Genomic DNA, 14,250 nt, shown 5'->3' on the forward strand with positions numbered 1-14,250 from the left:
GGTGGCTTCCCTTGTTGCAGAGCACAGGCTCTAGGCGTATGGGCTTCAGTAGTTGTGGCACACGGGCTCAGTAGTTGTGGCTCGCCGGCTCTAGAGCACAGGCTCAGTAGTTGTGGCATGGGCTTAGTTGCTCCGCAGCATATGGGATCTTCCCGGAGCAGGGATTGAACCCTTGTCCCCTGCATTGGCAGGCAGATTCCTACCACTGTGCCACCAGGGAAGCGCCTTCCTGAGTAAATTTGATGGGTTCTCTCTTTTAAGGAATTAGTCCGTTTTATCTAAGTTGTTGAATTTATGGGCATAGAGATGTTCATAGTAATCATTTTTTTTTATCCTTTTCATATCTGTGAGGTCTGTAGTGGTGCCCCTTCTTTCATTTCTGATTTTGGTAATATGTATCTTTTCTTTCTCCCTTTCTTTTTGATCAGACTGAGTAGAGGTTTATCAATTTTATTTATTTAAAAAAAAACCTAGGGGCTTCCCTGTTGGCACAGTGGTTGAAAATCCGCCTGCCAATGCAGGGGACACGGGTTCCAGCCCTGGTCCGGGAAGATCCCACATGCCGCAGAGCAACTAAGCCCTTGCGCCACAACTACTGAGCCTGCGCTCTAGAGCCCGCAAGCCACAACTATTGAGCCCACGTGCCACAACTGCTGAAGCCCGTGTGCCTAGAGCCCGTGCTCCACAACAAGAGAAGCCACTGCAATGAGAAGCTCACGCACCGCAAGGCAGAGTAGCCCCTGCTCGCCGCAACTAGAGAAAGCCCGTGCACAGCAACGAAGACCCAACACAGCCAAGAATAAACAAATAAAATAAATTAAAACAAAACAAAACCAGGAATTCCCTGGCGGTCCCGTGGTTGGGACTCTGAACTTCCACTGTCCAGGGCCTGGGTTTGATCTAAGATTCTGAACTAAGATTCTGCAAGCTGCGCAGCGCAGCCAAAACAATAAAAAATTAAAAATTAAAAAACCCAAACAACTCTTGATTTTATTGAGTTGGTTTTCCATTTCATTGATTTCTGTGTCGTCTTCATTACTTCCTAATTTTCTGCTTGCTTTAGATTGGATTTGGTTTTCTTTTTCTAAGGTCAAAGCTCAGATTATGGATTCAACACCTTTCATTTTTTCTTAATATAAACATTTAATGGTATAAATTTCCCTCTAAAGTTAAAACTGCATCCCACAGTTTAAGGCTTTTGTTCCTTTTGGGGGACAAAAGAGAAGGTTACTGATGTAGTTCATGTCCCTCAACAAAAATTCCTGTTTCCCTTCCACAGTTCACCATTAGGAAGACTTTCTTAGGACTCTTGCTGTCTTTTCTGTGTGTGCTTGGTGGGATTCATGAAGATAAAAACATCCAAAAAGTGTGAATTACCCTTATATTTGCACCACACCTGCCCCCCTGGGAAGGGTGATTCACCGTCTTTCACCAGTACACTCTCAGTCTCCACCAATTTACCAACCATGCTAGCTGAACTCTTCTACTGATATCCTGATATGCCTTCTTCCTGCATGTCAGTGTTCATGTCTTATCTCTCCGGGTGAAAACCTGTGTCTTCTTAGTTTTGGGGCCAGTTGATTACCCTCCAACTTCTGCATTCTGATGGGTTCAAAAAAATTGAGAATTTGTCATTTGACTTTTTTGTTTTTGGAAGGTTGGAAGTGACACTCTTTCTAGCTTTCTACATCCCCAAGCCTATAGCTTTATTTTAAAGTTCTTTTGCATTTTAGGTGATTAATAGTGTTTGTCCCTCAAGACAAAGTTAATTACCTCTTGCTCTTATGTTAGTACTTAGTACATACGTACATTACTGTATTTATCACACTATACTGTAATTATTTGTAATACATTATTTGTATATTTGTCTTTACTATTAGTACACTCTTTAGGGAAGCAAGATCTGTATCCTCTGTATACCTGGTGCTTCTTGATAAATGAAAGACATATGCTTATTGAATAGAATTATACTAAGATTTTAATTTTCATTTTCATAGCACAGTCCTGGTATATTGTAAGATGCTGAGTAAATATTTGTTGATTAATTCATGAATAAAAGGGCTTATTTAAATGATATTTATAAATTGAGTTAATTTATGTTTGCCCACATTTCCAGATAGTTTTAAAAAATTGGTTCATTTTAAAAGTCTGATTTAATCATTCCTGCAATTAAAAATCTTGCTGTGATTCAGATAGAAGATTGAGTTGCATGAATTAATCATTAGTTGTTCAACAGATATTAATGGGATTGAATTATTTTGTGCTCCTGGTAACTTTTTGGGCATTATTATTTATCTGAGAACTGCAGAGCAGTGGATATTAAATTACTACATTTTTTTGGGTTTGTCTTTAAAATTCAGATTGGGCTAGTTGTCATTGAAAGAGTAAAATAATATTATCTTGGTAGTATTTAGAACTAGATTAGCTTAAGAATAATTTTAGTCCTTATGTCAATTTTAAACAAACAAATAAGACTTTTTTTCAATCTAATTGCATCTTTTCCAGATCAGATTTTCGCCAGTAGCTAAAAAGTTGTTTGTGGTAACTGCAGTGAGTGTTGTATCTGTAATTTTTCTGGCCCGTCACTTTAAAAGAAGACGTGGAAAGAAGAAAGGAAAAATATTACCATGGGAACCAGAGCATCTCATACTTGAATACACTAAAAGAGCAGCATCAGACAAAGGTATGTAGAAATAGCTGAATTAAGTCTGCAAAGGAAATTTTATATGTAAATCATTACTGGAGTGCAGTGATTTCAGTGTTTTAATTTCCAGAATTTCCTTGCTTAATATTTAACTCACAAGTAATACAGATTAATTTTAGAAAGATTAGAAAATACAGACAAGCAAACAGAAAAAATTAAAATCACTTGAAATTCTGCTACCCAGAAATAAATACTGCTAATACTTTGGTATATATCTATCCATTTATATTTGCACTTAAATGTCATATTGAGACATAAAATTTTATATTATATACAAGTAAATAATTTATGCATTTTAAGTAAAATTCATACCTTTTGTAACCTGCCTTTAAAATATTTAACATTATATAAGAATGTCTTTAAATGTCAATAAATATATCTCTGTGCTATCATTTTTAATATGTATTTAGTGTACAAATGTACTCTAATTATTTAACCAGTTCCCTGTTGTTCTCTTTAGGTTGTTTTTCTTGCTTTGCATATACTTGTCTGGTTTATTTCCTAAGTTTATAAAGTTCTAGAAGTAGAATTGCTGGCCTTTAAAGCATCTATAGTTTTTGTTAGAGATCTGATACATATTATCAAATTGTATCAATAGAAATAATTTCTTCAGCATGCTGGATTTATTTTTGAATTTTAAATTATTTTAAATTTATTATTTGATTTATCATATGATTTTGTGATTTGTTGGCCCAACAAATAATTAATGAATGACTATTTTGTGCCAAGTGTAGTGAACATTACAATAATGATGCCTCTCACTTACTGATGTTTTATTAGACCTCGGGTGCAGTGCTACATTCTATATATTCACTGTGTTAATTTAACCTTTATAACAATCCTATGAATTAGGACTATAATCCTATTTGTTGTTCCCATTTTATACCTAAAGAAAATTGAGATATGGAAAAGTTGAGTGACTTGCTCAAGTTCATATAACTAATAAGTGCAAGGATTTGAATTGAAGAGTGTCTTAACTGCTGCATTAAGATAAACTAAGGCACAGTGTCTGCCCTAGATGAATGGGTAGATGGTTAGGGGAGACAGACGTATAAAAAGACTGATTACAATATAATGTGATAAAGATAAAGTTTAGAGGTAATTCAGGAAAGAAGTGCTTATATTTTGTTAAATTTATAATTTGAAGATTCATAGTTGCCAGTATTTTTATGCTGATTACAGTAGACCATTCAAATACCACCTTGAGTAATTGATGAATGTTTTAATCTTCATTTCAGAAGCAGATTTTAGCAGTATTAAAAATATTATATAGAGATGTAGATTTTAATAATGGTATACATTTAATAACTTACACAATTGAGGGAAATGTGTTTTAAAATGAGCCCTCTGAATGAATATATAAACTTTGAAATTTTACCTGAAATTTATCATTGGAGTTATTGATACTTTTAATATTAATATGTTTGTTTGGTAGGTTCAAGTTGTTCCAGTAGCAGACAGAATTTGACACTATCTTTAAGTTCTGCCAAAGACAAAGGATCTCAGTCTTATAATTATGCTAATGGAGGACTCTTCAGTAAACACTCAGGTTCTGCACAGAGTTTGGCCTCTGTAAGTAAAGAAAAAATTTTTATTAGTTTTTTCTTTTAACTATTTATATATCTATTGTTATCTATTGGTTTAAATGTCATACAGTTATAGATAGCTCTTAGTATGGAAAGAAGCTTAAGAAATCTGGTTGATCCTGTTTTCTTCAGGCAAGTAAAATTATCCTTTTGCTAAATATTCAGCCAGCTTGGTTCCAGGTTTTTTTGAGTTAAGTGATGTAGTCCCATGGGGTCCTCTGAGGATGATGTTGGTATGGAAGTGTTGCTTCAAAGCTAGATGCTCTGCAGAAAGCTAGAAGATGCAGCAAACGTGGTACTAGGTCACAAAAATCACTTGATGAACCTGCCAAGGGTGGAGTTCTTCACCTCTTTCTTGACAGCATTAATATAGTATTGATTGACAGGTGAAAAATGAAGTTAATATTTAAATCTAATGTAGTTTTAAAAATAGGTAGGATACGCACTTCCTACTAAGTAAAGAAGAGGCAAAAAGCAAACAGTGAAAATGTGCTCCTGATCCTCTCAATTCCCCTCCTTAGAGACGGACACTGACAATTTCTTATGTGTGTACTTCCAGGGAGAATATGCCTCCTACCATCATGTATATTCATTAAAAAAAATAGTTTAAAAAATAAAAAAATACTTTATAGAATACCATAATCTGTTCCATACCTTGCTTCTGCATTTCGTTGGAATATACAGCTGCCCCATTCTTAAATGCCTAAAAATATACCAAATTTTTAAAGGCTATTCTGTGGTAGGAACATCTAGATCAAAGGCATGCAGACTCTCAATTCGTTTGTGAAACTGAGCTGGATGATGAAGTATATGCCCATTCTATAATCTGGGGTACCTCTGTGTTGAATTTTCTCAACTGAAAGTTGAAGCTGTTCTTGACTAGAGAAAAGGAGTTTTATGGTAATAGTATAAGTAAGAAGTCTTTAGAATCACTTTACTAGATGTGCCTTAGCTGACCTAGTCATTCCACTGCCAGGGCTGTGAACCCAGATTTCTGCCTCTTAATGAGTGCCTCAGTGAGGGTCATGACAACAGGAGTGGAAGAGGAGGGAACGGGGTCCACAAACTTGGTAACTGGATATGAGGGGTGTGGGAAGAGAAGTTGTTTGAGGAATTATGGAGATAAAAGTACTGTGAGTGAACTTGGGAGGAGGAAGAGTTTTTGTTGTGGGAAGATGCAGAGCTCTTTTTTGATATAGTCATTTTGAGATGCCAACAGAAGAGCCAAGTGGAGTCACCAAATAGGCAGGTGGAAGTGTGGGCTTAGATTTCTCAAAAGAGGACAGAATTGAAGTTCAAGATTTGGGAGTCATTTGCATAGAGGTGACTGAGATGATTGGCTCAGCGGACCTTGCTAGAGAAGGGAAGATGACAGAGGCTTTTCGATTTTCATTATTACATAGTAGAGAATCAGCATTGTAATAAGTTCTGAAAGGAAAATAAGCTAGCTACCTCAAATCAAAGTAGGTGTGGATAAAATTTATAAGTAAATACTTAATGACAGTAAACTATAAAAATAACTGCTTGATTTTTGATGGAAATATCTGATTTATGTTCAAAATATTGTTCTAGTTGTATATTTTTGAGCAAACAAGGGTTCAGAATGCTTAGGGCCTTATGACTCTTAAGTTTGACTGAATATAATCAGATTTATTTCTTCAGGTAGAAATTCCATGGGTTGTTATACCAGGATTAAGATTTACATAAATAATTTATAAATATAAAAGATCGCAAAATACTATTACAAAAGAGATTTTGAAGTAACTTCTGTCCATTTTAATTTTAGGTCCAGAGTGTCAATTCTTGTCATAGCTGTGCTTGTGGCAATTCTAATTCCTGGGACAAAGCAGATGAAGATGATATTAAACTTGTTAATATTCCTGTGACCACTCCTGAGAACCTATACTTGATGGGTAGGAGTAACATAATGAAGTTTTAAGATACTGTACTCACATTTAATGTGAAACAGAAGAATGATGAATTGTTCTAAGGGAAGCAACTATAATTCTAAAATGTTCTCATCTGTTGACTCTAGTCTATATAACATAACATGTTGTGTTAGCTTCCTGAGGCTACTGTTAAAATTACCACAAACTTGGTGGTTTAAAACAATAGAAATATATTCTTTCAGAGTTCTGGAGGCCTGAAGTCTGAAATCATTAATTATCACTGGGCTGAAATCAATGTGGCATTTGGGCCATGCTCCCTCTGGAGGCTTGGAAGAGAATTCATTCCGTGCCTCTTCCAGCTTCTGGTGGCTTCAGGCTTGTGGCCAATGACTCTAATATCTGCCTTCCTCTTCACTGTGTGTATCAAATCTCCCTCTGCCTCTCTTTTATAAGGATGGTTGTGATTGGTTCTAGAGCCCCTCAGATAATTTAGGATAATCTCCCCATGTTAAGATTCTTAATTTAATCACATCTGCAAAGACACTTTTTTCTTATATGGTAACGTTTACAAGTTCCAGAGACTAGGGCCTGATATCTTTGGGTGGTTATTATTCAATCTATTACACTTACCTAACCTAATCTGTTGACTTTTATCTAATGAATCTATCAAAATCCACTTTATGTAGTCTTTTATCTAGATATCATTTGTATTCTTCCTATATGTAGAAAGGATTTTAGATAGAAAGAGGCATGTGTTTACAGCTCAAACATGAGCATGTCTAGAACGTCTCACTGGAGCCCAGGAGGAGAACCAGAGACCTTAACACCAAATCAGATTCAAGTGCATTTTCAAATCCATTCCCCTGTTCTTCTGTATTCTATTTCAGGCTATATTCCTTTTAAGGGAAATGCATACTAACTAAAAAAAAAAAACAAAAAAAATCTTGATGTGACCTTGGCCAGTGAGTAGTAAGGGGATGGTGAGTTGGCAGAAGGACTGTGTGCCTGCGTGCATTCCCACACTCTAGAATAGTTAAAGACTATATCATCTGTAAAGCAATTATACTCCAATAAAGATGTTAAAAAAACAAAAAGACTATATCATCCGCCGTGATGTCACAGTAGGTAATACTGCACGGGGGGAGAGATATAGGAGTAGTTCTTCTGCCACCTTTTCCAGGTCTTCTGAGAATTAAGCTCACTATGTTTCTAGATTAACTATGCCTAGTAAACCTACACTCAAAACTTCTGTAGGAATATTGAGAGTTAGAATTGAAGAGAAATAGAGTAAAACTAGGGAAGCTGCAGGGAGTCTCAGTGTCATAGAATTAGGATCGGTAGGAGATATTGTTTCAATTCCCACCTATTGTTTCAGTTCCCTTCACAGTGTTGATGACATAAAAAATATATTGGTAACATGTTTGAATTCCTGTCACAAAACTGCTGATGTGTGACAGTTTGGGCCACGTTCTGCAGTCAGGTGAGACACAGTACTTCCTGAGAGGTAACTTTTATCTTTGGACAACTCTGCTGTTAGATAATTCTTCCTTATATTTAGCCAAAATAATCAGAAGGATAGAGAGTGGATGGAGCGAGAGGAGGATGAAGGAATTAGAATTGTATAGCTTGGAAAAAGGAAGTCTTTTAAGTGAGTAAATTTTTTAGAAGGAAGATCCAGACAATGAGTCTTTGCTACAGAAAATTAAACAATTTAAGGCCTACCTTTCATTTAAAGAACATCTTATTTGTTTAGAGTTGTAGGTTCTCCAGATAACTGAAGAAATGATTTTCGAGGACAGGTATTCTCTAGCTACCATATCTTAAAAACATCTTCAGAATGACTTGGTCAGATTCTTAAGCAGCTTTTAAAGATCTTTTACTTTTATATGTCTAGAAAAATTGAGGTTTTGAAATATTTTGGTTTGGTTTGAAGTGCATAATTATTATTATTTTTTGCGGTACGCGGGCCTCTCACTGTTGTGGCCTGAAGTGCATAATTATTTTGGTAAGCCTTTTTTTTTTTTAATTTGGAGAAAAAGAGGCACATATTCACCTATTTTCCTACAAAAGCTTTCTATAAGGAGGGATATGAAATTCCTACTCATATTGTAACCCTTTATTGGTTCTTCTTGTATATTTTTAACTCTGGCCCAGCACTTTATCCATCTAAATCAGCAAGTTGGTGTCAAGGTGGTCTAAGACACCTTTTGGTGGAAAAAAGATAGAAAAGACTTTATTCTGGACCTCTGTGCTGTTATCTTTCTTCTTAGCTTTACTCTCTCCTTCTGAGAACCTCTTGTAAACCTGATAGTTTCTTATCAACTAGTTTCTTCTATTTGCCCATCAGTTTTCTGTTTCATTTAGGGGGATATTTTGAAAGATAGTTATGTGACTATAAAAATTAGCCATTATTGTTAGGACTTTTGATGAATTCATATTATTTTAGAAAATTTCCAAGCACCGTATACCTTTGAGTTACATATTTTAAAAAGGGAAAACATATTAGTCATTTCTCTCTTATTGTTGGTTGACTACATCTGTAGACCTGGAATGTATTGAGATATTAAGATTCTGCTAAGAAATGATGTGAGCATAAATTTTATTCTTTAGTGCCAAAATTACAGTCACACTGTGCCATTGGTGCTAACTGTGTGAAAAACACTTTAGACTGAAAATGATTTTGGTATTGATTTCACTTATTTAAAATTGTTCTGTTCTTGGGACTTCCCTGGTGGCGCAGTGGTTAAGAATCTGCCTGCCAATATAGGGGTCGTGGGTTCGATCCCTGGTCTGGGAAGATCCCACATGCTGCGGAGCAACTAAGCCCATGTACCACAACTACTGAGCCTGCGCTCGAGAGCCCACAAGCCACAACTACTGAAGCCAGCGTGCCTAAAGCCCGAGCTCTGCAGCAAGAGAAACCACCGCAATGAGAAGCCTGTGCACCGCAACAAAGAGTAGTCCCCGCTTGATGCAACTAGAGAAAGCCTGCGTGCAGCAACAAAGACCCAATGCAACCAAATAAATTTAAAAACTTTTAAAAATTAGTAAAATTGCTCCGTTCTTGGGAAATCGCAGGCAGTCCAGTGGTTAGGACTCAGCACTTTCACTGCGGGGGGCCTGGGTTCAGTCCCTGGTTGGGGAACTAGGATCCTGCAAGCCATGTGGCACAGCCAGAAAAAAAATAAAATAAAATTGTTCTGTTCTCAATTTTTAGGTATGGAATTGTTTGAAGAGGCATTGCGTCGATGGGAACAAGCTCTAACCTTTCGAAATAGACAGGCTGAAGACGAAGCCTGTAGTTCCATTAAATTGGGTGCGGGAGATGCCATTGCAGAAGAAAGTATAGATGTAAGGATGATTTATTTGGGAGTGGTCTTCATAATATGGGAACAGTTGAAGTATTTTTAACATTGATTCAGTGTATTTGATTTCTGTGGCATTTAATAGAACTTTTTTTTTTTCTTCCTTGGGATTGTGTGGGGATATTTCTTACTGGGCTTTTCCTGTTCGGTTAGTTGTTAAACCCCAAATTTGCAATTTATCATTGTTTCCTGATTTTTCAAGAAAATAAAGAATTAAGCAAATATGATTTTTAAAAGTCTGTTTTGTGCTTTGGGTTTAATTAAGTGCCATTATATACATAAAAATCACACAGAGTTAGAGCTAGACTCATCTAGGTTAGTGATTCTCAAATTTGAGCATGCATCAGAAGCCTCTGAAAGGCTTGCTGAAAAATAGATTTGGGGGTCCCACCTTCAGGGTTTCTAATTCATTTCTAATTTGCAATTCTAACAAGTTCCCAGGTAATACTGATGCTGCTGGTTCAGGGACCTTACTTTGAGAACCTTACTTTGAGATCTAGTCCAACTCCTTAATTTTACAGATTACGAAATGGAGATGATTTTATCTGAGGCACAGCTAGAACCCAGGCCTCCTGACTTCTATCACAGTATTCTCACCACCCAACAGTATTTTTTTATATCCCTCACTTTTCTGCCTTTCATTTAAAAGTGGAAAGTGTTTAGAATTTTAGCATTAGAATCTAATATTTGCTGTGTGTACTTTTTCTCTCCTTATAGGATATTATTAGTACTGAATTTATCCATAAACTTGAAGCTCTGCTGCAAAGAGCATATCGTCTCCAAGAGGAGTTTGAAGCTACTCTAGGGGCATCTGATTCTAATTCCCTTGCTAATGATATGGGTAAGGTGGTTATTTTATATGGTTTTTATGAAATGTGTGATTTTATTCTTTTCTATTCTTGGAATCATTGGCATAAGTACATTAATATGGTTACATACTTTTTAGAAAATAACCAAGAGAAAAAGAGTACTATCATATTTATTGGATTTTTTTCTTTCAGTTTAACTTTTCAAGTGAACTTATTGACATAAATTCAAGTACTTACCATAGATAGGATTGTAACATTATTTTAAAATTACATTCTAAGTGAAAGAATCCCAGTTAAAGTGTTAGAGGGAGGAAAAAAATAATAATATAAAAATGGGACAGAGACACACTACCTCAGAAACAGGCATGTAGCTCATGACTTACATTTAAAGTATTTTAAGTCACTCTATTTCTTGACGCAATTTCAGTTGCAGGCTACATTTTGATGTAAGTAGTCAATACATACGTCAATATATACCATTACCTTTGTTTCCTACTTTAAAGAAAAAAGAACTTTGAAAAGACTTCTTAAATGAAGTCTTCCAGGGAAAGAATGATTAAAATTGCTTCCGGGAGTTCCCTGGTGGCTTAGTGGTTAGGATCCTGGGCTTTCACTGTGATGGCCTGGGCTGGTTGGTGAACTGAGATCCTGGAAGCTGCCCAGCGAGGCCAAAAAAAAGCTTCCTTGACTTCAGTACATCATCCAAAGAATGAAATAAAATAAAATTACATTATATATTTTTTTTGTTAAAAGTAATTTAAATTTTTTTATTTGAGGATTTTTGTTTTCTAATAAATAAAAATTGTTAAGGCTTGTTAAGTTTTTCCACATTTATTTCTGAACATGAAGTACTGAAAGTGGCTGCATTTTGAGATGTTTACATATTTATATATTTTGAATTTAGGTAAAAGATTTCACTTGTATTAGAATTATGAATTTCTGTCTATATGTTACAGTGAGGGTTATGTGAAACCTCTGCATTAATTTTGGTCTTTGATTTTTCATCCTGTTACTGTCACCAAAAATTATTCATTAGACTTGAATGAATAGTTTTTTTAAAGTTTCTCTGCTTTTGGCATAGGGGAGATTCAGGCCAGAAGAAAAGTAGACAGTATTCATGTCAACAAATAGAATTTGCCAAAGGTTTCTATTTACATATTTTTTTACACAATTTCTTTTATAACTTATTAGAATGGCATTTATGATAGTAAGTAGGAAAAAGAACAGAGAGAAGCATTTTTGTAAATGAATTTTTACTGGAGTATAGTTGCTTTACAATGTTGTGTTAGTTTCTACTGTACAGCAAAAATGAATCGGCTATACATATATCCCCTCTGTTTTGGATTTCCTTCCCCTTTATGTCACCCCAGTGCATTAAGTAGAGTTCCCTGTGCTATACAGTATGTTCTCATTACTTATCTATTTTATACATAGTATCAGTAGTGTATATGTGTCAATCCCAATCTCCTAATTCCTCCCCACCAGTGAAGCATTTTTAAAAGAAGTCAAATGTAAAAATGGGAATGGAACTACTAGAAGAGATAGCAAAGTGGTTAAGTAGCAAGGAAAGCCACAGAGAAAAAGAAGTAGGAAAAAATTATAAATATAAGGATGGAAGAGGAAGAGGGCCTGAGACTTTTATTCTTTTATTCTAGGAATGGAGGCTTTGCCCTCACTGTTCTAATCTTCTGCTTGCAGTTTCTGTCTAGCCTCATGATAAGGATCATGTAGATGTGTAGTTCTTGTACTTGTTAGTCTTCTAATATGCATCTCAGATTTCGTTCTGTTTGGCATGCCCAAAGTTTCTTTTTTCTACTGTCCATAGAAGTTGGTGGAATCCATCTCTGATTTCTTCAGTTTATTAGGTAATAAAGGTTTTTTGGGTATTGCCCAGAGGGTCTGCTTTGGGTTTACATTGCATCTGGACAAGAAGACCCCTGGGAAAATGGCTTAATTTCTGGGGCCTTCAAGTTGTTTCTGAGGAAATTGTTGTTAATTTGGAACTCTAAATGGGTAGGATTTCTAGAGTGGGACTCATAATCAGTCTATCCATTTGGTTAGCTTAGGTTGTAATAAGTTCCTGACCCCACCCATGTCTTAACCTGAGCTGTCAGTGGCTACTAGGCTGGCTGGCTTTTCCCTGCAGCCTAGCAGTACCTTGGCCTGTTATTGCCCTGGAGATCCCAGTTGACATGAAGCTGTTATATTTTGTTCCTTCTTGGGAATTATTTGGATGTTCTTCTATATCGCAAGTTTCCGTTTTGGAACTTCTGGATTCAAAGAGCTGAATCTATGGCCAGGACTCTAGTAGGGAAGTAGTTCTGTTATATCTGTTATTTGATATTAATCAAAATTGCTTAGAAGTCAGTTAACTCTCCTCATTCTCTAAATCCAAATTCATTTTACACATTTAATGTATATTAATGAGAGGCAACTTACAATTAGTAGTCATAAATAAAGAGAGGTTAACAAATGGCCTTCAGAGGCTCAGGGGTGAATTTAAACCACCCCTTATTGATCTGACTTCAGTGAATACTTTATTGTTTTGAAATTTGCTTTGTCTTATTTGATAAAATCAAATTTATTTTCTCCTAAGCGTTTGATAGGTTTTCAAGGTTGGAAGATTTTTTAGCAGTCATCTAATTTATCACCTTTCCCCCTGGACTTAATATTTGACAGCTACCATTGTTTGCATGTCACCATGTTCCAGGGCCTTTGCTAAGTAAGGCGCATAGTTTCTTCTCTGAGTCAGGCACAATTCTAAGTAAAAATTATGTCACTTAATCCTTACAACTTTTATGAGGTAAATATAGTTATCCTCATTTTTCAGACAGGGAGAGAGGTACAGAGGTATTAAATCACTTCCCCAGAGTTACATAGCTATTAAGTGACAGAACTTAGATTTGGGCCCAGGCGGCTGGCTTTGGAGTCCATAAACCACCATGCTGTATTGCCTCACCACTTAGAAGACAGACATGTTCTTTGAATGGGAGGATTGACTGTGAACTCTTTGTGGCAAAGTTCCCTGTAAGAAATGTCTTGGAGCAGGTAGTCTGGAATCCCCACAGCTGCTGAAGTAAGGAACCTTATTTCTGGTGGTGGTATCATTTATTTAGTGTGGATCTTCCTTTCCTTTAAATTTTTTCTTCCTCTGCATCTATCTGGGGATCTGCAATGAACTCATGCATCTTTCCTCCTCTCTCAGGCCCTCTATGCAGTCTAGACAGACTTCACGCATTTTGTTTTTTAAAAATATTTATTTATTTGGCTGCGTCGGGTCTTAGTTGCAGCATGCGGGATCTTCGTTGCAGCATGTGGGATCTTTCGTTGCGGCGCGTGGCCTTCAGAGCGCAGGATCAGTATCTGCGGCACATGGGCTCTCTAGTTGTGGCGTGCAGGCTCTAGAGTGCACAGGCTTAGTTGCCCCACGGCATGTGTGATCTTAGTTCCCCAACCAGGGATCAAACCTGTGTCCCCTGCATTGGAAGGCAGATTCTTAACCACTGCACCACCAGGGAAGTCCCTCACGCGTTTTATAGAAGGGAGTTATCAAGGTTTAATCCAGGAACTGAAGACGTGAACTGCTGTATTTACCTGAGGGAATAGGGGGAGGGGGCCCAACTGTGCCAGCTGACTTTAATGTAGCACTTTAATGAGTTATTCTAGTGGATTACCTTTTGGCCTATATCTGCATAATAGCTAAAAATACAAACTCAAGATTCAGACCAACTGGGTTCAAATTCTGTCTTCACCATTTATTAGCTGTATGATTATGTAACTTGTCTAAGCCTCAGCTTCTTCATCTGAAAAATGGGCATGTAGTACCTATTTAACAAAGTAATTATGAGAATTAAATTATATTAACAAATAAAAAGTCTAGGGAACAGGGTAACAATA

The 14,250-nt window shown here is 36.3% G+C and overlaps 1 protein-coding gene across 5 annotated transcripts in view; it reads left to right on the plus strand.

Annotated features, from left to right (window-relative positions):
* Positions 1-14,250, plus strand: part of MIGA1 (mitoguardin 1) — a 91,375-nt gene that overhangs the window by 24,017 nt on the left and 53,108 nt on the right. For all 5 annotated transcript variants that reach the window (XM_027114142.1, XM_027114143.1, XM_027114145.1 and 2 more), the window contains exons 3-7: positions 2,506-2,683; positions 4,140-4,276; positions 6,077-6,203; positions 9,397-9,530; positions 10,262-10,385. In XM_027114142.1, the coding sequence (XP_026969943.1) occupies positions 2,506-2,683; positions 4,140-4,276; positions 6,077-6,203; positions 9,397-9,530; positions 10,262-10,385 (700 nt within the window). The remainder of the gene's footprint in view (positions 1-2,505; positions 2,684-4,139; positions 4,277-6,076; positions 6,204-9,396; positions 9,531-10,261; positions 10,386-14,250) is intronic.

The sequence above is a fragment of the Aethalodelphis obliquidens genome, unplaced genomic scaffold, assembly GCF_003676395.1.
Source record: "Aethalodelphis obliquidens isolate GAN/ISIS:26980383/991018 unplaced genomic scaffold, ASM367639v1 scaffold13, whole genome shotgun sequence".
Lineage (NCBI taxonomy): Eukaryota > Metazoa > Chordata > Mammalia > Artiodactyla > Delphinidae > Aethalodelphis > Aethalodelphis obliquidens.